At 38.0% G+C, this 26,621-nt stretch overlaps 1 protein-coding gene across 1 annotated transcript; it reads right to left on the reverse strand.

Annotated features, from left to right (window-relative positions):
- Positions 1 to 1,699: 1,699 nt before the first annotated feature.
- On the reverse strand, positions 1,700 to 13,582 carry ythdf2 (YTH N6-methyladenosine RNA binding protein F2). The gene is made up of 5 exons (XM_060879076.1): positions 13,192 to 13,582; positions 11,424 to 11,503; positions 8,599 to 10,203; positions 3,758 to 3,820; positions 1,700 to 2,696 (listed from the first exon to the last, which is right to left on the reverse strand). Exons 1-5 carry the CDS (start codon positions 13,238 to 13,240, stop codon positions 2,673 to 2,675), a joined length of 1,821 nt encoding a protein of 606 aa, XP_060735059.1. The 5' UTR covers positions 13,241 to 13,582; the 3' UTR covers positions 1,700 to 2,672.
- Between the last annotated feature and the right edge of the window lie 13,039 nt (positions 13,583 to 26,621).

Here is a 26,621-nt window from a genome sequence, read left to right on the forward strand (position 1 = left end):
GCAGGAATACACCTTGTCAGTCCATCACCTCATCCTCTCTCTCTCCGCCAGTGTACCTACTGGCATGTCTTTGGAAGGTTGGATGAAACTGGAGAACCCAGAGGAGGAACATACACAGACAACCTGAGCTGGATGGTATATCAACTAAACATATTGACGTTACCCAGAACCCATAACTCTTAAGTTGCAACAAAATACTAAATTTACAAACTAACGTATATTTAAAGAACAAAAATAACTTCATGACTCCATTTTCCAGTCCTCACCATGGTTAGCCATTGCACTGAGCTCTCTCCAGAACTCCAGACAAAAATGCAAATCATCATGCATGTTGTCTGCCCTTCAGTTGACATGACCTAAGCATGACAAAGAAGCTTGCACTCTTAAACCTACAGAACAAGCTGATTTCTTTAGAGAGCTCTTTAAGCGAAGACTAGATCGTTAAGGACTACAATGGATTTTGCTAACTTCATTTGGAAAAGGATGAACAGTGATTTATCTTATCTGGATATTTAAGATTTGTACCCAAGAGCTTTTGCTGGAACTTCAAGATGCTTATACTAAACATCCCTTTAACACATTCTGTACTAATTCACCTTACAGTATACATCTGTATTGGAGTAATAATGTATATTCTTACTAATATGCACAATAATGTATATTCTTACTAATATACACTTCCTGACTATAGCAAAACCTTGAGCCTTGACATAAGCAATCTGCTTTGGACTGTACGTAAATCAAAGACTGTCTAGTACACATCATTTGGATGGATCTTGTTTAGAGCTCACACAGCCAAATACACATTTCAACACATTAAGTACAGTGTGACTTTACATTATACAGTAATAGAAGAGTAATCCTTTATGATCGCACTCCCGGTGTCACCCAGATGAGGATAGGTTCCCTTTTGAGCCTGGTTCCTCTCAAGGTTTCTTCCTGATGCATCTTTTCTTCCTATGGTCACCACTTATTCGCAGGCTCAATCCACATCTGGATTTCTATACAGCTGCTTTGGGACAAGGTCTATTAAAATTTATACAAATAGAAAAAGAAAAAAACTGAAAATGTAAAAATGGTTGTCATTCAATATTTTAATTAAACTCAAAACTGACACTGCTTAATTTCTTGGTGTGTCTAGTAACACGCACAGGTAAACGGACATCTGTTAGAAAACGCATCCTCCTTTCAGCGGTAACCAGAATTGAGACGTTTGAAGTGTTTCTTTCATACAAACAACCTGCAAAAAAAGTCCACCATGTTCTCAGTCATTTAGCAATCAAAACCACATCAAATACAACACAACACACTTATCTGCTTACTTCTGAACGTATAACAAAAATTTCAAACACCCGATGGTCGTCTTGCGTAGCGCAATAATTTATCAAATGGTACAAATGGAACAAGGCTCATCTTACATGCTAAATCATGCATGTACAAGATTTGTTGCGACATGCAAAACTGCACCCAAACAAAATCGAATCACACTACGTGTTTTCAGCAGCTTTTTATTATGATGATCAATGCCCGAAGTTTTGTAGGACCCCCCTCTTTTTGGTATTAATGCACCAACATTAACATACTACTTGTTCGGCTACTGAATTAATCGAGGGTGAAGGGAGGAACCAGTCGATTTGGGACATGGGTTAGTGTGGGGAAGTGATGAATGTAGTCAAACAAGGGGAGAAAGCAACACGTGTTGTGCTGAGTATACCACATTTATTTTCATGAACTGAGTAATAGAAAGAGAGGGTCCAAAACCCACCTCGATGCTGACTTAAGCAACAGAGAAGAGAAAGAAACATGGATGACGAGAATAGAGCAGCCCATAGCGACTTGAAGGGAAAAAGAAACAAAACAAAAAATAGGTCAGAGAAGACTTTTAAACACAGCCCCAGTTTTACACGCCATAACAAAATGATACAACTGAGTAAATTAACATTTCTGGTGTTTGATTAAACTGTCATGACCAAAACCCACTTTTACAACCAGGCCTAAAACAACAGTCCCGAACATTCATTACTATTTTACGTTTTCACTCAGAGAGATAAGGACATCTTTCCTTTCCGCCATGATGACATTTTGCACTGGCTACTGTAGAATTATTCACAATGCAACATCCAGTGAAAGGCCACTCCCACTATGCATCCTGATGAGATCATTTCCAATAAAAAAAATGGGAAGGGATTAACAAAGAAATGAAACGGACTGCCGATCAAGCAGGGCCTTAGAATCCAATACTAAAAAAAATCCACTATAGACTTTAGTGATGAGGCAGACCAGCCTTGCTCTTGGACTGTAAAAACAAAACAGTTAAAAAGAAAAAAGGAAGGAAAAAAGAGGAGGCATCAAAAAAAGAAAAGAAAAAATGGGACAATAAGGAGCAAAAATGATCACCTAAGCATCCTATAGAATTAAGTTGTAGTCCTATGAATATTCGTTTTTTTCCTTTACTACAAGTTCAAAGTAAGTCTTTTAAGTCAACAGAAATCAAGAGAAGAGTCTTCATTTAGGTTTTTTTTTTTCATTCATTTTTTTCTTGCTTTGAATCCTTGGTTAAGTCTTTCCCCAAAATAATCAGTGAAAACATCTTGATGTATGGTTGGGGAGAGCAGGACCATGTCAGTCTTTTTCCCCAAAAAAAAAACAAAAACAAAAAAAACAAGTGGCTTTTACTTGACACGTCCTTGACGATCCTAGGGAAAAGGGAAAGCAAGAGAGAAATCAGTTATTTAAAAACAAATAAATAAATAAACGATTTTCATGGCAAATACAGGACTTTCTACAAGACTGGAGCAGCTGATGCCATATACACCTTACCGCTAGCATTAAAAATCTTGAAAGAAATCAAATGGACAATTTCACATTATACTCATTACAGCGATTTGGCTCGATTATCTCTCACTAATACAGACAACTAATTTCTTCGGTTTGTTGACAATTCGTATTCAGCTGGAAATATTTACAAAAATTTGCGCAAGTCTTCCATTTCTAAGAAAATAAATGATACGTTATGCAGATTTAATTCACTCACAGTAAACCCACAACTGCATCAAAATCAATAGCTGATAAAAGGCATTATTTTAAAGCACCAGCCACAGAGCCAGACTATAACTACACCCACGGTTTTCTTGTATTTTTTCTTTCATTTTACGTAGCCGTCTGCCGAACCGCTGGCCGTTTTTAGAAATTCAGACTTCATGTACAGTTTCAGCTTTGAATAAATTTTATCAACATTTTTACAGTTTGTGCTATTTATATTCCTTTAGCCCGCCTACACCCTGCTGTCTCAACCCAGAATCAGGTCACGGCAGCCTTTCTTCTCCAATTCTTCCTAGATGTAATTAAGTACATTCCAAACATAATCATTTAGAAGAACTGTGCTTATGCGTCAGTGTTTTTTTTACGCTGTATATTTCCTTATTGACTGGACCGGCACTTATTTGACTTGGCTGTGCTGGTTGAATCACGACTTTTTTTTTTAGCACTAGTATGATGGGTTTTTAAATAAAGACTACAATGTATGCTTTGGACAAGCGCACACAGTAAATAGTGGTGATGGTGTTTTTTTTTTAAGGAGCACTTTAAACGTTTTAAGAAAACAAACTTGTATCCACAAACCATTTTCTGGTTTAAAAATAAAGTTGCATTGTTCATAAATTAGAAAATTCAGAGTTCCTTAAAATCACCATTTTATCCATTCATTCCTCTAATCAATCGGTGTGAACAACATTCTTGTGTTCAAGGTGCATCTTACCTGCACTCTGTAGTGACTCCGGCTGTGATTACTCGAGTATGGGTCGTTCCCCTGGACCTCCACCTGCACAGGTTTAAGGAAAGGAAAAAAAAGTCTTCAAAATTTTGTTCATACAACTGTGGAATTACAGAAGTTGGTGAAAAGATACAGCAGCAAAACACTAGCCCTTTACCAGGAGGAACAGAAATCGACCATCAGCAGCAAAAACTCCTAATGTGTTGCATAGACACGGGTGAAAATTCATGCCGGCTATTTTCAGTATGAAGAAAAAATTCTGTGTGTTGAATGAAGAGGAAGGCATTACTGGGCAATATACAGCATAATGTGTACAATTGTTTAATCTTAAACACTACAGTATGGCAAACAGTTCAATTGACAACATTCCATACTAACAATGCTGCACTTTAATAGATCAAAACTAATCCAACTTTGTTTTTTCTCTAGAAGTGAATCAAAATCTCCTAACTTATGACACGCAGCAGTAAATGCACAGACTCCAGTAAAGTAAACAAATTCACAAGTGAGATTTGAGCTGATGAAGAAGAGCAGACAATGTAACTAGCTTACAAAACGTGTCCTATGCATTAATGGGAAACGACCAATAAAACACCTTAGTGAGAAGTAGATCTAATGTGCGGCTTCGTTTCGCATTCGGCGGGTTAACGATCTAAACGTCGAAGCTTGTGCTACAAACTCCATGATCACAAATTAATAGCACGATTAAATTGGTTAACAAGTTTATAGAACATAATTATTCTAAAGAATTGTGATAAAACAAATAAGTTGATGAATGCAGGCTGCACATGAAACAAAAGTCTCCCTCTGCAAAGGTCACTGAACTTTTTAGTCACATCCATTTTTATTTTACTTAAATATAATTGTTGAATTTGAAAAAATTAATCAGAATCTTAGGTATAAAGTAAATTAAGTGACCGGCTTCAGAAAGGACAATTGATATTACATGGAAGTCTAATTTTTTTTTTAGTTTTTTTTTTTTACTTTGACACTCAAAATTATTTCTTGCTGAACTCACAACATTTGGTAGATATGAAACTACTGGACAACCAAAGCACATGATAGTCATTTATTCCACCTGTACATTTGAACCCAACACTGTAAAATTTTGAGTGTAATGCATCACAAGGTCTGTTTGTCAGAATTCGGCCCAAAAAGACATTTCACACAAGTTGGGCATGACACAAATCTTCCACAGTGGCTGGCCAATAGACGTGAAAATAAACAAACTCTGACAATGTGTCATGTAGCAGCTCCTAAACACTAAACAAATTTCAATTCAAAGCAACTCTGCCCTTTTAAGTGAATTCCCCATAACAAAAAAAAATTGGATTCTTTTAAAACTTTCTTCTGAGACTATCACATTACTGTTGGAGAGGCTGAACTCTGCAGTTTAACACAGAACAAGAAATGAAGTTATATAGGCAATCAAACCATGAATAACGTACAAATTCAAAAGCCGTAAATCACAAAATCCTCAGATTGCATGTAAAGCTACATAATTTTCCATCTAATGCAAATAATTTTCCATCAAAACACTATGCAATAATTGTTGTTTTGTCTTTCACTTCCATCAAAACTACACCATATTTAATTTCGAAGACAAATAAAATGCATGCTTTAAATATTCCGTAAATGCTAATTAATTCTGACAGCGTAAATCTGCCAAAATTTATTTAACAGCCAAATACTCCAAGTAACACAAATTTATTAGCATTTATAAGACAAGCAAAAATTCTATACAACTTTAGCCAAATTATGTCAGCTTTAAAACCGACTGCTTATTTAACGGATGTCTCCTGGCATCACTGCGACCCAAGCACATTTGTGGAGTCATGTTCTCATAAATCTGGCTCCAATACTGAGGGCCTTTTTACACCTGGTCACTTCATGTGTTTTCTCTGATCCGATAGCTATCTGATTTGTTAAAACTGTTCCATTAGGCCACATAAATGCGTCTTGGCGAATCGGATATCAAGCCCATCTTTCTACCCCTGCCCAAAATGCAAATATATTTTACCTCATTTCCGGGGTAATTGGAATGGAACACGCTTTGGTGTATTCGGTTTTCAGAATGCAAATCAAAAAGACGACGGAAAAACTTATGGTTATGCTACAAAAAACAGCATTTACTGTTCGCTGCATTTTCGCTGGTGGCAGCAGCGCATTTTTAGACCCAACGAGACATGTGGGTGAAAGATCACTTGCGAGTGACGTACTTCCGTTTGGGAGGAGTATAGCGCTGATGTGTGGCTTGAACAACCACATTCATCAGGGTTCCCACTCTTTTTCAGAGATCATTTTCCAGGACATTTCAAATTTAGGAAAAAAAGACAAGGATCACAGATTCACGGCCTAAAGTAATATGTTCTTCTCTCCAGAAGTCTTAAACAACTTTATGGCTATTACTTAACTATAAAATTAGAAAGACACCGGATACACACACACAGAGCTTCTGAAGTTAAACTCTTCAATTTATTATAATGAACACATTATAACAACTGCCAAATGCTGTAAATGTAAAAACTGCCAAGGCCCTTCTTGTTAAACGTTCCCTTCCCTCTTCCCCCAACTGCATTCTCAAAAAAAAAAGGCATTATGAAAAATAACTGCAGAAGCATTCCCAAACGGAATAAACAACATTTAATTGTCTGTCCAAAACATTCACTGCATTAAGCTCCAATGAACAGTATCCTTTTGAACTTTTTAATGTAGTTGCTTCAAACGCTCTTGCATGTTTTCCAAACTTTGTTCTAGAGCTGCTAACTCCTCACTTTTCTCTGTGACACTTTTTCGATAGGCATTTGATTTTGACAGTGAGGTGAAGTCATGCTTTCTCTCTCGGTATTTATGAATGTGTCATTGACTCACTTTTGCAAACGATTCGTTAATAAACTTATATTCAAAGAAACGCCACTGTATTGTATGTTGCTAAAAGCGTTCGGCTCCGGCTTTGTTTGGAACTATTATGGTTAGTGAAGGATAGAAAGGAAGTCACTTAACTTCTTGTTTAGTGAACTGTTGCAAAAATCAACATCACATTTGCAAACGTTTTTTTAAGTTTATATAAGTAAACCTATTATATGTTACCGGCCTTCGCCTTATGTTTACAACATGTTTACAACAGCAAGATTAAACAGCATAACAAAAAAAAACGTCAAAACTCAGCATCCCTGAACAGAGCACTTTCTGTTACTAATGTTAATTGTTTTGACCAGTTGTAAACTGTTCTTTAAATGATCAAGAACATTTAAAAATAATAATTTCCCAGTACAAGAAGATTTTTTCCAGGACAATTTATGTTCTCTCATTTTCCGTGTGTTTTCCAGGACTGGAACAATAATCATTAATTTTCCAGGATTTCCAGGACATGTGGGAACCCTGTTCATTTACACCTGTCCAGTTTCATCTGAAATGCGTCCCAGACCACCTCCTGAAGTGGTTTGAACGATGGGATTTATATCCATCTCGAAAATGTTTCGGAGGGCATTTAGACCTGGTATTTTTACAATCGGATAGCTATCCGATCACAGAAAACACATGAAGTGACCCTGAAGATGGTAAGACTAAATGTTATCAAACTGACAAGAAATCAAATGTATTAACAATAGCGCCAAAGCATTCCAAGTAACCAAACAAAACTGACAACCGCTGACCACATTTCTACACGACTGGTAGCTAACCCATTGTTACCAGGAAAATTCATATCTTGAATTTTGACCAAAGGTTTGTGAACAGCTAACCATTACACCCATATGTACTTTCCAGAACATCCCATTCCAGATTTAGCCCCCTTTGCTTTTATAATAACCTCCACTCTTCTGGAATGGCTTTCCGCTAGCTGACAAATTGCAGCTTTTCACTCACCTCCCGAGCATACACCTTTTAGCACCAGGACAAAACACGAGGTGCTAAAATACCCTGAATGCTTTTAAATCATCACTTGAAAATGACATTACAGAGGAACACAAAAGGTCTTCACTATGACCGTTTTATGCACCGTGATGCCATATGCACAATGATAACTACACACAGGACACTGTACACTTCTTGTAAAAGTCATTAGCCCAATAATTACGTTACAATTCCAAACAATTGAAGAAAATGTCTGCAAAACAAAAGTCTAGCAAGGCTACAAAGATGTTTATAATGCACCTGAAACAAGATAAACCTATCATACTAATCCCCTCTTTGGAGTTTCAGACTGCAATAATCGTTTCAAATTATCAAAATTATCTGGTGGTGGTTTCAAAACTCACAGGAAATCCTTATTGTTTAAATAAAAAGATAAGGTCTTATTTGCAGATTCTACTCTTTCAACAAATTCATACAGATTTCAAAGCATTCATACTGATTATAAATTATTTGATTCAAATACATCTAATAAAATAACAAAAAGAAGAAGAAAGTTCACATCCAAGATGAAGACATAAATCAAATAGACACACACAAACACTTTTTTTTCACATAAAGTGATCAATTTGAGAACTTTTTGCCAGTCAAATGATAAAAATCCTTTAAAATGCTTGACTCAACAAGTCTTCACTCAGCTGACTGATGCATTTCAGATCATTAAAAAGCATGTTTCACATGCAAGTGACATTCAAATTGTGTGGGAATATTCAAAATCCTTATTTTGCACTTCAAATCTGTTGTGGTTCATTGGGAAGTTGTACAAGCATGCACAACACCCACAAAACAAACACCTGAAAACACACATTACGCCTAAAAAAAGGGGGGTTGGTGACATCATCTTCCTCTGTCTGAAAGCAAAGTAATGACCCTAACTGCATTACAAGTCTGGCATCCATTAAATGTTTGATTACCTTTTTAACACTCTCCTCCTCCTCCTGGCGCTTCTCATAGTGCGAGAAGTCGTCAAAAATAGAAGTGGTGTGCTTGTAGCCCGCGATGATCTTGAGGACTTGCCGTGCTTTTTCGAGTGGGACCTCTTGCGTGTCGCGAGAGTTGGTCACTGGCTTGTTCTCGTTGTTCTCTAGGCGGATGTGACGCAGCTGGCTGTTGGGCACGTCCTTGACAAAGATCCAGCGCACGTCAAACCGACCCTTCCACTTATCCTGCGACCACACGCCAGCGCACGTGTTGTAGTCCACGGGTGAGCGCATTTCAGCCACACCACAGAAGTGGCCGCTACCGTTGACGCTAAAAAGCAGGTACAGAGGGCCTTTTCCACCCAGAGAGCGGTATGCTGCGTCCAGTCGCTTGTTGCCATGCTCTGTGCTGCACCACACGTTGTACTTAATTGAGCGATGGATGTCGTCCTCAGAGTAGCTCTTTATAATAAACACACGTCCTTGCTTGGGGTTCCAGTCAAAGTCCTTTGGATTGTAGTTGTTGACAAGCCGCAGCTTCTCGAGGACCGGGTGCGGCTCTTGTGGCACGCTGACGCCAGCTATTCCAGCACTGGGAGGGGACTGGCTGGCCCCACCCGCTGCATCTCCAAAGCCGTTGGCACGGTTACGAGGGGGAACCCAGCGGTTTGGTTGAGAAGGTTGTGCTGGAGGGGGTGGGCCTTGAAGTTGAGGCGGACCCATACCTGGCTGCCCATTAGGAGCCTGGGGATGCTGTCCTAATGGAACAGTAGGGGGTGCAAGCTGTCCGTTTGTGAGGGGAAGCTGTGGCACCCCTCCGGCAGGTGCAGCTGGCTGAGGAGAGGCCTGATTGGGTGGCTGTCCATTGGTGGGCAGTGCTGGCTGTTGAGGTGTTGCTGCTTTTGGCACCGCCCCTTTGTTATCCCATGTGCCAATATCCATGTTGTGTTTGATTGGTGGGGGGGGAAGGTTCGTACCCCCCAAGGTGCCTTTAGTCTTGATCTTAGGCTGGGGCTTGGCAGGCTTGCTGGCGATGTCCGCCCAGGATGCCACTTTCGCAGGCGCAATAGAAGGTGCAGGCATACTTGGAGCTGCTGATACCTGATTCAAAGGTCCACCAGGAAGTCCAGAACCAACTACTTTGGGTGTCATGTCTCCTGCCCCGATCTTAAGCCCTGCCATACCCTGGTCCAAACTGTTCATCCCTACAGCCTTGTTAAGAGGCTCATTGGCGGTGAATGGAGACTGTCCATCAATCACAGCACCCCCGAGCGAGCTGGGTGCGTAGGCATAACTCTGCGTGGACTGTCCCTGAGAGCTGCTGTTCCCCCAGGCAGAGAAGTCAATCCCACTGGGGAAAAAGTTGAAACCATGCTGACCCATAAAAGGGTTGCTCCCAAGTGCCCCTGACTGCCCAAACATGGCATCCGGGAGGAAGTGGTGCTCCCCATTGCTAAGCTGTCCATAAGAGGCCAGGTAGGGCATGGGAGGATCACCACCTGTGGACCACGCTGCTTCATTAAGCGAGTAGGTGAATCCTATGGAGGGGCTATAGTAGCTAGGCATATAGGAGTCGGACATGGCCGTATATGCATTGCTCTGCAAAGATGGAAAAACAATCCATTAATAAATGCAAAAAAAAAAAAATGATTACAGATTACAAGTGAAATTTTTTTTTATCTAATTTCTGACATTCATCATTTAAAGTATGTTATTCAACTAATTAATTTTTGAGGAAAAGTGGGTAAACACCAAAACATACATGGCAAAACTTTTAATGAATAAGGAATTTAGCTATAAGCTTGCAAACTAAAGTTCCCCAAACGTCCCAACAACACAATTGAAAGGATCCGTCAGACTGAAGGTTTCTGATGCACCTCAGTCAAAAGAGAGACCCTGTATACTTTTATGGGGTGTGACTAAGCATGATATGAGTTGGGGCTGCTAATTGCTAGTGACACACTTATGCTAGTGTTCATATACTGCATGACACTGTTTCAATGCTATACGAGTTCACCAGAAGTTGTGTGTTATACGTCTACAAGAATTCATCACTTATGCCATCTCTCTCTCTCATATGGAACAGGTCTCCTTCCAACTGTCTCACTCAATAAGAGATGAAAATGAATAACAACTTAAGAGTCTGGCTTTCAGAATACAATAAACGTAAGCATGAACAGACTTTGCATTGAAGGTTTATAAATACAGGTAGTTAACACAGTCTTGGGTCATTTCATTCTCTGGTCCAACATTGCTTAACATACCTTTAATCAAGTTTAACCAGAATAGGGAGAAACATTGCAAATAAAACAGGTGAGTCCATACAAGTATTTATGACAAAAGGAAAAAACAGCAGCAGGAATTGATTAAAGCAAAACCCAGAGATCCTAATTTGTTTCAAATCTTCTTGCAAATAAAAGCGCTAAATTAAATTTGTACTAAACCACAAAATAAATATAAGAGCTACACATGACTACTGTGCTTCTTCCTCTGGTCTTTCTACACAGTTTCCCACGATTTACAATGCATCAGCTACCAAAAGGAAAAGGAAAAAAAAAAATCTAAAAGCATCAAACGACTTAATACGTCCTGCATCCTTCATGTTGGAAAAAGTATGCAGTGTGTGTATTCTTTGAATTGTTAAATTCCAATGAAACATTTGTACAATGCAGTTACAGCATATTTTATTCAGGAAACAAGGCCTGTAGCCAGGATGCAATTAAGGAGGATAATAGGCACAGAGCAAGGAGCTACAATGGTCAAGTCACCATTTATGTCTCCAGGCTCCTGCTATTGTGTGGATGTGTAACAGAACCTACCTGTCTAGGCTGAGCGTTCAGATAAGGCTCGAACTCGTCATCATTTAAAGTCTCCTTTTGGGCAACAGCTCCGTTTTGCACTGAAAGCAGAAAAGAAAAGAGGTTACTGAGCATAGTCTACATATACCTGATATTTTCACATTTATGGCATTTGGCAGATGTCCTTATTCAGAGCATACACCAAACCTCAGCTGTAGCCACACACAAATTCCAACCACCACAATTTCATGTGTGACGTGTGCACAGATAAATAGCCTGACAGACAGCACAGTATTGAAGAAAGCATATAAGAAAAGACAGTAAAGTTCTGAATCAAAACCAAATACCTCTGTGTTAAAGTGAATGTAAGCTTTCTACATATTTACTTTTTACAATACCAGTAATAATTACAGCAGAATATGAAAATATTGCAGAAATGCTTTTATATTAATGGATACAATCCTGAGTGCACAGTCTAAATAATTAGACCCCGTGCCACAGATCTTAAGTGGTCAGTGAATTATTATCAGGATTGCATGATTTTATTATAATTATATTTAACTTTGCAAATGTGGCAGAGATCAGGGTCAATCCCATATAAGCTTAAATATGAGTGCAATTAATTGGTCGTTTAAACCTAATAGTTTTAACCAGTGTTCCGTTCAGGTCCAAATTCTCTGATACACACATATATATATATGTATGTAATATATGTGTTTATATATATATATATATATATATATAAACACGGCTCAATTTCTCTGGAAAAACCTCCACAACAGATTCACATTTGGTGCATCAGCTACAATCTCTAAGGCATGAGAGGCGACTGTGTGTCTTTAATGTTCCTGTAGGAATCTGTTTATTAAATTTATCAGCTAATATTTGTCAAAGAACATTGCGCGTCAATACAACTAATGAACATTATATTCATTTCCAAGAAGTAAAGAGCACACAGTGTTTTGACTTTAGAAAAAGGTAAAAATTCACTAGGAAAAAAAAAAAGTCTTTGAGTAAATTAAATTAAATAAAACACTGAAGGCCATTTTCTACATGTATATTTAAAGAGTTAAACATTTTAAAAAATCAGTGTTATGAGTTTAAAGATGGTGTATGAAGTGATTTATATACTCTAAAGTACATGAGTGTACCTGGTTCAAGTCCCTGGTTCAATAATCTACACGTAGGGTATAAACCATAAACATTTTACACCTTACAGCTTATGATATAAGGACTAAAGAGGTGTTTATGCTTCAACCAGGTAAAGCAGGTACAAGTCAGCTAGCATGCAATTTTGTCTAGCTATCGATTATTAACTAATTCCTTGCGCTGTCCTTTCTAAATGGGTGAAAAAGTTATCAAACTTATTATTTTTAGAGTTGCTGGGGAATTAAATTCTTATTAAACGTTTAGTAATCTGTATAAATACGTCTCGCTGAGCCACTAAACGCATCACTTCCTCAGATTCACCTCAGCTCTCTAAACCTGGCCTGACCGCTAGCAGCGTTAGCCAGCTAGCTAACTTGCTAATCGGCTACAGAACGCGGGCTCTGTTCCGGCAACCGAGAACAGCAAACACCTTGACTACGTGCTTAAAGACAAACTTTAGCGTGGTGTTTGCTCTGAAAATCGAGTGAGAATGACACGAATGTTTAAGCGACTTGGAGAAAATGGAGTAAGCTACCAGGCCTAGGTGCTAGTCATGTAGTTAGCATTAGCGTTAGCATTAGCACGGATCCTCAGACCCACGCCAACAACTTCACGCCTTCTCACTCCGTCCTGTTCTTACCTTTGTTTCCTTGGCCTTTCGGTCTCTGGATTGGGTCCAGGTGATTCATGAAGGTTTGAGTTGTGAGGATGAAAAGAGGGGAAAATAAAAAAGATTTATATTGACCAGTGAGTCGGACAGCAGGTGGTCTCCGGCCTACCGCTGCACTGCACTACAGATAGAGAGAGTCACTGCTAGCGTATAAGGTTCATAAAGTGCCTCTCTTTACCTGTCCCAGTAGGCTGCTGGCTGACATTCCTTTCACCCCTGAGCCTACGATTTAATTACGTGTTTAAAGTCAGTGCGGCAGAGTGTAGAAAATGTCTTACGGAGTTAGTCAAGTGCCCCTGTCTCTCTATAGAGCTTAAGTGTCTACACAATGGCGGGCTACAGTTCCTCTGCCGAAAGAACGTTTTTTTCCTACCCGGATTCGGTCAAATCCCGCCTTCGGAATTGTGATTGGCTACTGATTGAGACGCGTAGTCGTTCCGACGAATAGACTATCGAAATCGTGAACGTTCAGCCAATCGTAATAAGGAGGTGGGTTTTTTCAGGAACACGGGTGGGAAAAATAATGTGGTGCGTAAGAGTCTTGACTTCAATATGGCTGAGCGGGCTCGGTCCGCGGAGGATGCTCCGAAGATGCGCGTATTCGATACAATAGACAGGCGCCATCTAGCGGCAAGGAGGCATTTTACAGAGACGAGTAAGTAATGTGATGCTGGGGGAGATGATAAAAAAAACAAAAAAAAAAAAAACATGGATTCAGAAATTCACAAGGATTCAGAAATAAAAAATAACATTATTTCTAATTCTAATAAAATAGATAATATTTAAGACATCAAATGTAAACTTAAAAAAAGTAATGTAAAATTAAAATGAAAAAATCTGTAAAAAAAAAAAAATAATAAAAAAAAGGTCATTTTGAATAAGGACAAATATACTTTTAAAAGTTCTTGTCACTTGATAAGCACAAATTATTAAAATCAAAATTTAAAACAGATTTCACATTAATCATACCTCAATAAAGTGTATTGTGGATTAAATGATCATGATTATGGATATTAGATTTATATATTATATAGTCATAGTGCGTTCTGATCATCGAAAATGCTGTATGTATTTTACGTGAGTAAAACCCACTTGGGATTTTGTAAGGAATAAAATGAATGTTATTTAGCATTGATAGAACTTGGCAAGCAGAAGGATACATACAGGAGGAAGAACCACGTAAGAAGTGGGCAGCATGATGTGGATCAATGGGTACATTTAGATTTATGGTATTTGTCAGACGTTCTTGTCTAGGGTGACTTACATTTATCTTATATACATTTATAACTGAGCAGTCAAGGGTTAAGAACCATGCTTCATTCCAACCAAGCAGGAGCCACACCTGATTCCACCTGTTTAATGAGCTGATCTTGATCTCAGCTTTTATATATATTTAGGTGTGGCTTCTGCATGGTTGGAATAAAAAGTGGCACCCAAACCGGCCCTTTATGGATAAGATCAGAACCCTGGACTATGTTATCCAATCACCATCTTATCTTATCATCTTAGAAAAATTTTGAAAAAAAAAAATAAATAAAAATTAATTAGATTTACATATTAACAATATATCATTGCCCAACAAAGATCACAAAATTTCCATCCAGGGATAAGTGTTACACAATAAAACACATGGTCAATGATGTACTCCCTATCAGCATTTTATTATTTAAAAAAATAAGTTTTTTTTACTATTAAGTTATGTGTATGTACTTTTTTCACGACCTTGATTAATTATTTAATATAAAACTGAATTATATTAGAGCTTTACGTGCATTTACATGTCAATATTTCTTGTGAAATTTCCCTACAGTTAATAGACTAATCCTACACCATCAAAGTAGGACAGTGATAGGAGAAACGGATAAAAAAATATGAATAATAATAATAATAAAGTCATTAATTGACAGAAGTAAAAAGCATTTCACTGCATGTCGTTCTCTGTATATATATATGTGTATGTGACAAATAAAATTTGATTTGATAATAATAAACAGCATAATTATCATTTGAGCGGTTGTCATTTTGTTTAATTTCCACTAGATGTCGCCATAGTAAAGCTATTAATGAGCGATAAAGTTACGATAGACGGTAACAACAGATTTCAATGAACCGTCTCCGTGGTTGGGAGACAGGACAATAGCAAGGTTTCATGAATTAACATGTTTCTTTATTTCATTCATTCATTCATTCATTCATTCATTCATTCATTCTTTCTTTCTTTCTTTCTTTCTTTCTTTCTTTCTTTAAAAATTAACTAAAAGGTCAACCACCTAATTAAGTATGCAACAAGGATGCATTTGTAGATTATAAACGACAAATAATCTGTTCCTGATCTGATTTGCTACACAATAAATGCATTAAATGCTACAGTGATCATTTAAAAGAATACGAGTTAGATATAATACATAAGTCTTCAGGAATTGGTGACAAGGTGAATTTGGCAACCTGTCCACCCATGCAGTCTCTCTTGTGAACTTATTAAAGAGAAAATAAAAAGAGCTAACTAGACATTCATGTTGTCGTTTTATTATTCCAACCAGCCATACAATGTCATTGTGTCCATGTAGCTCATTACAACCCCTCAGTTCTGCCTTTCAGCCTATTCTGCATTGATGACATGCATTTCTGTGCTTGTAATGCACTAGAGAATAGAAAGCTAGTCAGTTGATCTTTTATCTGCTCTGCCTCAGCACTGCACTTATTTATACAGCAACAGTGCCCTCCATAATTATTGGGCCCCTGTTTAAGATGTGATCGTGAACTTCTAAAAATTCTCCTTTTTTTTTCAAACAACATAGAACCCAAATGCAAAAAAAAAGAGAAAAATCCAACCTTTCATTTAAGTACATTACTTTGGTGGTAAAAAAAAAATCACACATTTAGAAAAAAAAACAACAACTTGAAATCATGTGTCCCACAATTATTGGCACCCCTGATGTTAATACTTTGTACAACCCCCTTTTGCTAACAAGACAGCACTTAATCCTCTCCTATAACATTTCACAAGGTTGGAGAACACAGAGAGAGGGATCTTTGACCATTCTTCTTTGCACAATCTTTCTAGATCATCCAGTATCCTGGGTCCTCTCTTATGCACTCTCCTCTTTAGCTCGCCCCACAGGTTTTTGATTGGGTTGAGGTCTGGGGACTGAGATGGCCATGGGAGGACCTTGAGTTTGTGACTGCTGAACCATTTTTGTGTAGATTTTGCCACATGTTTTGGATCATTATCCTGCTGAAAGACCCAATGACGACCCATCTTCAACTTTCTGGCAGAGGCCATCAGGTTTTTATTTTAAAACAACAGGTGAGACTGAGAGGTGCCACCTCCAGCATTTGGACAATCAGCACTGGCGCTCCACAAGGATGTGTCCTCTCCCCACTGCTATTCTCCCTCTACACTAATGACTGCACTTCAAGTGACCAAACTGTTAAAAACTCCTGAAATTTGCAGATGATACTACGCTCATCGGTCTCATCCAAGATGGCGATGAATCTGCATACCGATAGGAGGTGAAGCGGCTGGTGCTATGGTGCAGTCAGAACAGTCTGGAGCTAAACACCCTCAAAACTGCGGAGATGATAGTGGACTTTAGGAAAGACCCCTCAACACTATTCCTCCTCACAATATCCAACAGCCCGGTGTCATCTGTGGAGGCCTTCAAGTTTCTGGGCACTACCATTTCCCAAGACCTGAAATGGGAGTGCAACATAAACTCTATTATCAAAAAGGCCCAGCAGAGGATGTACTTTCTACGTCAATTAACGAAGTATGGTCTGCCACAGGAGCTGTTGATGCTGTTCTACACTGCAGTCATAAAATCTGTCCTGTGCACATCCATCACCATCTGGTTTGGTGCAGCAACAAAACAGGACAGAAACAGACTGCAACGCACGGTTAGAACAGCAGAAAAAATAATTGGGGCCCCCCTGCCCACTCTCCAGGACTTGTACGACACAAGAACCAGAAACCGGGCAGGAAAAATCACTACTCACCCTTCGCACCCTGGACATAACCTCTTTCAGCTCCTCCCTTCTGGCAGGTGCTACAGAACTTTGCTTACTAAAACTGCCAGACACAGGAACAGTTTCTTTCCCCAGGCAATCACCCTGATCAACAACTCACCATAATTATATTCACTGCTTCTTATCATAAGTACTGCATTATCAGGACTGTCAGTCATCAAATCATCTGTATATTACACACTACTGCTGCTGTATATTGCACAAAAAGCATAATATTGCACAATATTGTTATTTGCACTCCCACACTTTATGTACATAACTGATCGTTCATATTCTATATTCATATTTTATATATTTTATTCATTCTATATTCATATTTTATACTCATTCTGTCTATATTATATCTCATTGTTTGCATTGTTTTCTTGTATAGTTATAGTGTTATTTATGTATGTACCTTTGAGAGTCACAAACTGCTGGAACCAAATTCCTTGTGTGTGTCAACACACTTGGCCAATAAATCTGATTCTGATTCTGATTCTGATTTAAAATGTCCTGGTAGTTCAAAGCATTCATAACGCCATGCACCCTAACAAGGTTCCCAGGGCCTTTGGAAGAGAAACACAGCATCACAGATCCTCCACCATATTTCACGGTGGGCATGAGGTGCTTCTCGGCATACTCATCTTTTGTTTTACGCCAGACCCACTTAGAGTGTTTGTTGCCAAAAAGCTCAATCAGTCTCATCTGACCAAAGCACATGATCTAGGTTGACGTCCCAGTACCGCTTAGCAAACTCCAGACGTTTACGTTTGTGAGTGTTATTGAGAAAAGGCTTTTTCCTTGCATGCCTCCCAAACAGCTTGTTAGCATGTAGAGAGCGTCTGATGGTTGTTATGGAGCCATTGGGGTTATGTTATGACCCCAAGATGCCACTCTTTGATGCAATTCTGTGACAGCTTAGGCTTTTTTTTACTTTTCTTACCATCCTCCTCACTGTGTGTTGTGGCAAGATAAACTTGGGACCTCTTCCATCCTTGTTTGTCACTGTTCCAGTTGTTTTAAATTTCTTAATGAGTCCTCTGACTGTAGATACGGGCAAGTTAAGGCGAGTGGCTATTTTCTTGTAGCCATTGCCTGACTTATGAAGGTCGACACACATCTACATTTTTTACTTGAATGGTGTGTTCTCTTGTCTTTGCCATGTTTACAAATGGGTAAGAGAATTAGGCCTCTGTGTCATGTCATATTTATACCCCAGGGAAACAGGAAGTCATGAATTACTAATTAAAAGTTCCTAGATACCCTGACCAACTTTAGCAACTACAGAAATATATTTAAAAAAAAAATCAATTACATTTTTCAGAGGAATTGTTAGGGGTGCCAATAACTGTGGAACAGGTGATTTTATTCTATATATATATATATATATATATATATATATATATATATATATATATATATTATATTAAAGTCATGGACTTTTTAAAATTATTATTAACTTGTGTTAAAGGTTGCAGGTGTTTTTGAATGTGAGTTTTGAAACTAGTAACATCTAGATCAAACACTGAGCTTTTGAATAAAAGTTGAAATGCAAAAAATAGCTAATCTTATGAATCATAACATTTAATCATATACTCAGTTCTATACTTTTTTAATTGGTTTGTTATTCTTGGTACACAGTAACAGGGAACTCACAATGTAAAACAAACACTGTCCACATTTCCCTGGACAGCAAGATTGCCTAACTGTGACCAATGAAAGAGGAGGAAAGTGACATCATCTGTCCCCTAACAAGCAACATAATTCCTTCCTAGTCCACAGAGACTGGAAGTGATCAGGCAGAGAGATTGGCTTGTGCTGTCTGGCTGAGAACCAGGAACACCTCCTTTTCTCCTCTTCTCTGCCCCATGCAGGGCAATGACGGGTCATGGGGTTGTTCTGACAGGTGGCTCTTATATTTATAACGACTCATGAGGAGTGATCTCAGTGGAGTCCCGTGGCGAAATGGCTCACGGGTGATGTTACGCTCATCTCCCTGAAGACAAGAGCTAAAAAAAGATCTCAGCCTGTATATATAGATCTAGAGAATAAGTGCTGATCTAAGATCACGAATGAAATACATTAAAATACATCTTTTTTAAAGATACATGGAATAAAATACTTTAAGATATGTTGTTATTTAGATTATTTGTTTGACACATATACATTACAGCACAGTGAAATTCTTTCTTCACATATACCAACTTTAGAGGTTGGGGTCAGAGCACAGGGGCAGCTATAATACAGCACCCCTGAAGCAGTGAGGGTTAAGGGCCTTGCTCAAGGGCCCAAGAGTGGCAGCTTAGCAGTGCTGGGGCTTGACCCCTGATCCTCTGATCCTCTGATCAACAACCCAGAGTCTTAACCACTTGAGCCACCACTGCCCCAGAAAGCAGTTTGAAAACAATCAACAAGTTGGTGGTGTGATGTATTCTGACATGAAGTTGATTCTTTTTATAATATCATCACTTTCCCAAAGCCTCATTTCACAGCAGTTAATTAACTACTGCTTACAATTTTGATTTCAGAATCATACATTTTTCATCAACCACTTATTTAATCAGTTCAGTGTTAAATAATTTGAAGTTATGGAACATCCTGTGACAAGACTGAGTTCATGTCACCAATGATAAGCAGCTAGTAACAGTTGGACTCTCTTTTTTCTTTCTATTGTAGTTACACAAACAAATTAACAAACAAAGATCTTCTCCCTAATCTTGTCAGGTTACTGAAAAAAAGAGAAGCACAACCTCCTGCGTACTGAAAACCCTCCCATATGATGCACTGACACTGGATATTTCTTCCTGACTGTAAATAAACATCCCCTCGATGATGTGGTGTAATTATATTCGTAGTATATGCATCAAACAGAGTGTGTATATGATTTGGGGCTAATAACAAATAACAACTACTAACAAATAATATTGTGGGCAGTGGTGGTTCATGTGGTTAAGGCTTTGGGTTGTTAATCAGTGTTCAAGCCCCAGCACTGCCAAGCTGCCTCTGTTGGGCCTTTGAGCAAGGCCCTTAACCCTCTCTGCTCCAGGGGCACTATATCATTGCAGAAGATGTGCTCAGTCCCCAACTTCCAACACTGGGACATGAAAAGAAAGAATTTCACTGTGCTGTAATGTATATGTGACAAAATAAAGACTTCTTCTTCTTCTTCTTCTTCTTCTTCTTCTTCTTCTTCTTCTTCTTCTTCTTCTAAATAATAGATAGCAAGCCACTTCTGAAAGTTCTGAAAATTCAGAGTATGCACTCACTTTATTATATCTTCTAAATCTCATCAGTTGATCTGTGTGGAGAGCTGGAGTGATGTAACATGATGGGCTACGTGATATCTCGGTAGTTCCGTGAGTGTTATAATTAACCCTTGTGTGATGTCCTTCTCAAATGACCTGTTTTTTTTAATATTTTTCTAAAATTGTTTTGCATTTGTTTATATATAAAGGGTTGTATATACATTTGTATATACCAAAGGGTCCAAAGAGTGAACATAACACAATGGTTAAACATGCAAAACTGTAAATTACTGCTCTGAAATCATTTTTATTATTCATATAAAAGAATGAAGAGACAGTAAAGGCAATGCTATTCTAATCAGTAAAGTATGATGGGAGAAGTCATATTGGATATAAGATTAGTCTAATGATGATGCAAAAACAAACAAACTTTAACATTTGTGCTATAGCACACAGATTGTAACACAAAAAATATTTCCAGATTTATAATTTACATCACGTTAATATGTATATCTTAATTATACATACACTGTAGGCACACATACACACACACACACAATTAACATAATGAAAAAATTCTCTTTTGATAAAGAATTAGATTACATTTTTTTAAATGATCAAACATTGTTTTCCTATTCGTTTTTTAAACATACTGTATATATAATAATAATAACAAAAAGTTAACAACAACTAAATTATAATATTCTTGTTGTTGTTTACTTTTTGTTGATATCAGAACAAGTTTATCACGTTAATGTGTTAGCTCAGTGGTTACGGTGTTGGACTACTTGTCGTGAGGTTGTGAGTTTGAATCCCACTGCCCCTCCTGTGTCCCTGTGCAAGGCCCTTATCTCTCAATTGCTCAGCCAAATAAATGAGATAAATTATAAGTTGCTCTGGATAAGGGCATTTACCCAAAGCCATAAAGGTTTTAAGTCTGTTGATCTAATTTTTCAAAAGTAATCAGCTATTTTTGAAAGTGTTGAGATGTTGCCAACATTTGGGCCAATCCCAAACCCAACTATGTTCTCTATTAAATGTGATGCTATATGTAGTTCCTGATTACGGAAACATTCTGAGATTATTTTCATCTGTTTTCTTGTCTCGGTTTTATTGGCCTGTGGCTGTAGGTGAGCAGATCTGCCAGTTTACTGGCCAATAAAAATAGCTGTGGTCTCCATGATGTCTTTGCTGTTTAAATCATTGGCAGAGATGGGCTGCATCCAAGGAGGTCACGAGTGCGTGAATTTTAGCAACACGGACCCAACAGCTTTTCTGTGAAAATAAAAGATTCAAAGATCTGTAAATTTACTTATATCTGTTATGCGGTGCAGAATTTCCATTTCTATAGTTTTGGAAGTTTGGAACATCTAAAACACGTACAGCTTCGGTTCAAATGTATTCAGAAGTCATGTAACGTATAACCGATCATAACAAAGGACATTTGAATGTAGGTAAAAATGTACAGTGACGTTGAAGTGTTCTGTGGACGTTCCCTTTAAACCCGGGTGTCAGTTTGATGTAGTGAGAAGGCTGATTCTCATAGCTGACATTCTGAAGCACTCGCACTATCTCACTCATGTGAAATCAGATGATCTTTCATCTTATGGTCTCTCTTTCTCCCACTGTCACTCTTTTACTCTCTCTACAGTATGACCTGTAAATCATGTCTGTTTGAGCATGTGAGATGTCAACAAACTTTATTTAACTAAACTGCCACCGAATAAGAGTCTGAATAATTATACCCGTCTTTTAAGATTATTACATCACCAGAGAACAGAGAATTTTATATATATACATATTTATATATATGTCAGATTATATGATAAATATCATTTATGATAAATATCCTATGTACTACGTTCTCTCTGGTTTACATCATCAATATTTCATTCTCTCACTGGTGGCTTTTAGATGGGAGTTGAAACACAGGTTTCATGATGAGAATTGAATGAAAAATTAATTCTGGACAGAACTTTTTTATTTTTGTACTGTAACAGCACTAAATCAGCTGTTAGCGAGCAAATCATTTTACATTTTAGGACTACTGATCTCAACTTACACCTAAAGAATTACTTAATAATGTTTGATTTTTGATTTTGTGGCCAAAAAGCTTGCAGCGCAAACCTGGCATGTACACATTAATACCTGACTGTGATTAATTTACCATTAACTCTACCTTTGCATAGAGTTATAGATATAGATTTATATGGTATGTAGCTTGTAGGTTTACAATTTTTGTCTCTGCTATGCATATATTTTTAGATTTTTACTTTCCACTTATTATTATTTTTTTTGTTTGATCTTATCTTATCTTATCTTATCTTATCTTATCTTATCTTATCTTACCTGCTAATCCTTGCAGTAAATAAATGTTGAAAATATTTAAAATATATAGATTTAAAAAAATATTTTATTGTATTAAATTTGCAAAATTAGCCAGCTACTAACTATTTTGGGATTACAGATATTTGAATTTGTCCACCAATCTGGCCAAAGTAACTTTTATCTTATTGTACTGTTAAATATAAATGCACTTCTTCTCTGTGTTTTGGCTGCATGCTCAGATTACTCATCTTCAGCTGCCTTTGTTTGATAGGTCTGCCATCTCACTAAACTAGAGATCTCTCTCTTTCTCCTTCTGTAAATCTTTCACTCTCACTACAGTATAACCTGTAAAACATCTCTGTTTGACCATGTGACATGACCACTCTGTTACTTCATCCACCCTGGACTTTCATTCTCTCTCTCTCTCTCTCTCTCTCTCTCTCTCTCTCTCTCTCTCTCTCTCTCTGTCTGTTTCTCCCTATCTATCTATCAGCAGTGGCCTGGTGTGCTTGTACAGCAGGAATGTTCAACAGTGGGGTGACAATCTCGCAGTCCATCATTTACACACACACACACACACACACACACACACACACACACACACACACACACACACACACACACACACACACACACACACACACACACACAAAATTACATCAGTTGCTAGTCTGCATTGCTAGAATATTCTACCCTGCCAAAGGCCAAAAGTGGAATTTAGCACCCATAGGCCACTTCTGTCATGTTGTCTCTTTGCATGCTGTCAATTTAAGAGGGTTAGCTTTTAATAAATAGGTAACAGAAGAAGGTAGATCTGTTAGTCCAGCTCAGATACCTAGTGAACAGGAACAGGCAAAATCAGAACATTAGGACCTATAAAAGCTCTATTAGACTTTATTACTCACTCACTCACTCACTCATTTTCTACCGCTTATCCGAACTTCTCGGGTCACGGGGAGCCTGTGCCTATCTCAGGCGTCATCGGGCATCAATGCAGGATACACCCTGGACGGAGTGCCAACCCATCGCAGGGCACACACACACTCTCTCATTCACTCACGCAATCACACACTACGGACAATTTTCCAGAGATGCCAATCAACCTACCATGCATGTCTTTGGACCGGGGGAGGAAACCGGAGTACCCGGAGGAAACCCCCGAGGCACGGGGAGAACATGCAAACTCCACACACACAAGGTGGAGGCGGGACTCGAACCCCCAACCCTGGAGGTGTGAGGCGAACGTGCTAACCACTAAGCCACCGTGCCCCCTTATATTCTGTTCAATACTATTTAATTTTGTATTTTAAATTTTGCTTAAGAAAAAGCAAACTATCATATGGTTTTGAATAGCTACTACTGGTAAGGATACATGTTACGACAACGCTCTGAATATCAGGTCAAGTCAAGTAGCTTTAATTGTCATTTCAACCATATACCGTGAAATGAGACAACGTTTCTCCATGACTGTGGTGCTACCTAAAACAAAGACAGAGCTAAGGACTTAAGTTAGTCCTAGCCACATAAAGTGCATCTGTGCAACCTGGTGCAAACAGTGCAAGACAAAAGACAAAAAGACAGTGCAGGAAAAAAGACAAACAAATAATTCAAGACATTACACAAAAGACAATACACAAAAGCAACGCTGACCAGTGTAATGTGGAGTAGGTCAAATATAGGTATAAAACATCATAAATGCAGAATAATTTAATCACTAATTAAATTTTCTTTTTATCATTACATACTATTAATCTTCACAAAATCAATACTGAAAATGTTTGTTTTGCAATACAATAAAGATCAGCAAAAAAAAAAAGAGACAAGACTATATTGCGTTTGAATAAGTACACTGAAGTCTGGTTGTATGTCTGAGGTGGATATGCAAATGTAAAATGTAAAAATGTACGAATGTTAAAATACTTTCTGTTCAGGGTTCATTTCAGTCACTTTATCAAAAGTCAAGGACATGGTCAAGGACAACTTTCCATTATAACACCTGCAACTTTGTCAGATTTCAGTCCCACATATCCAACCATGCATTTAATTCCATGCATGGAGTGAACAACTGGAGTGTATTTCTCGCTGTTCGTAGTCACATAGCAATTTAAACTGTAATCCTTAAATACACTCATCTCCACAAACAAAGAACACGGCTTTACTTGTGACTTAAATAGTAAATAATTTCTCAGAGGTCTATGACCATCTCCTGAATAGGCTCCTGTTCTTCAACACATTACTGCGAAGGTGCAATGGCATGTACGCACATGCATAAATTAAAAAAAGAAAAAGCAGTCACATTCAAAATGAACTAAAAGCATGATGCAGTAATGATCGCACATGGGCCGGACAGGGACAGCCAAAGGGCCAGAAACGTAAAACAGCCAGGTCTGATATTGATGCTGCAGTTTGTGTCAGGGAAACAATGGTGTCTACATGGATAAAATACAGACCCATATGCAGGGATAACGTAAAAGGGGTTTATTGAAGGGTAAAAATATCAAAGGGCTAGAAGCTCTAGGAGAAGAAACAACAAAACACAGGAACAGAAACACAAATGCGAATACAACCAACAAAAGGCAAGGACTCAGCGAAAAACAGACACAAGACAACTGGTATTAATAGGGGTGACAATCATTGAAACATAAGGAACAGGTGTGCAGAGGCAGGAACAGATAAGGAAAGGGTGGAGATAGCACATGTGATACAAAAAACAAACCCTAACCCAAGGCACATGGCACAGACACAAAAACTGCCAGAATGTCCTCCTAGTGCCTAGGTAGAGAATAGTACCAGCCATTCCTGACAGTTTGTTTGAGTTTAAATATCTTTCCAATTGTAGTTACTGCCTCAAGTGACTAATTAGAGTGACCTGTTTAGATTAGCTCTATATTGCTCTAATAAGAAGGTAATTTTTTTTTTTTACCATTTTATAATTGATAAACGTTTAAAAAAGAAAGATTTCTTGATTTGCACATCCCTTCTAAAATTGTATAATATTAGCATTATTATATTATTTCATAGTATTTATAATTAAATTAAAATCATAGACTCAAAATAAAGACCTAAAAGAGAAAACAATTGTACAACAATTGGATTGTAACATGATTGTATACATGATTGATAATACATTGTAAAAAGAAAAATAATAATAATAAGAAGAAGAAGAAAAAATTAAAGATTTTAATTTCAGTAATCAAATTGAGTATTTTCCATGAAAAGAAATGAGATATGGGTGGTACATTAGCACAGAACTGCAGTCTTGCTGCTCTAAGGCTCCTGTGATCCCATGTTCAGTTTACTGTCTGTGCAGTGTGTTGTATGGTCCTCTCATGTCTGCTTGGGTTTCCTTTGGATTTTCTGTTTTCCTCCAGCTGTGAAAAACATGCCTGTATGTGGCTTTACTATGCTAAATGGTGCCCTGCCTTGCTGTCACATCCAGGGTTCCCAGCCTGCGACCACACCTGGGATAAGCTCTGGATCAAGATAAACTGGTTACTGGACTTAGATGAATGAATGAACACAAAACATAAAACATAGTATTTAAAAAGCTCTAAGAAGTCTCAAAAGGCCAAAAATTTAGATCTGCATCTACCTGCTTCATAGAAGGGACCTGGAATTGCATCTGTAAAAGTTAGTGTCATTATCTACAGACTTACAGGATGTAAGTCAAAATGTGCTGTATAGCTGCTTTTCTCTCATGCTGCATTAACTCACACACTGCATCCAGCTGTCATTGACAATCCACAACCGCATCCCTAACCCTAGCACTCAGTGGCCAACAAGAGTCAAATGGGTCACATAAGGTCATTTTTAAAAACT

Source organism: Tachysurus vachellii, chromosome 10 (genome assembly GCF_030014155.1).
Source record: "Tachysurus vachellii isolate PV-2020 chromosome 10, HZAU_Pvac_v1, whole genome shotgun sequence".
NCBI lineage: Eukaryota > Metazoa > Chordata > Actinopteri > Siluriformes > Bagridae > Tachysurus > Tachysurus vachellii.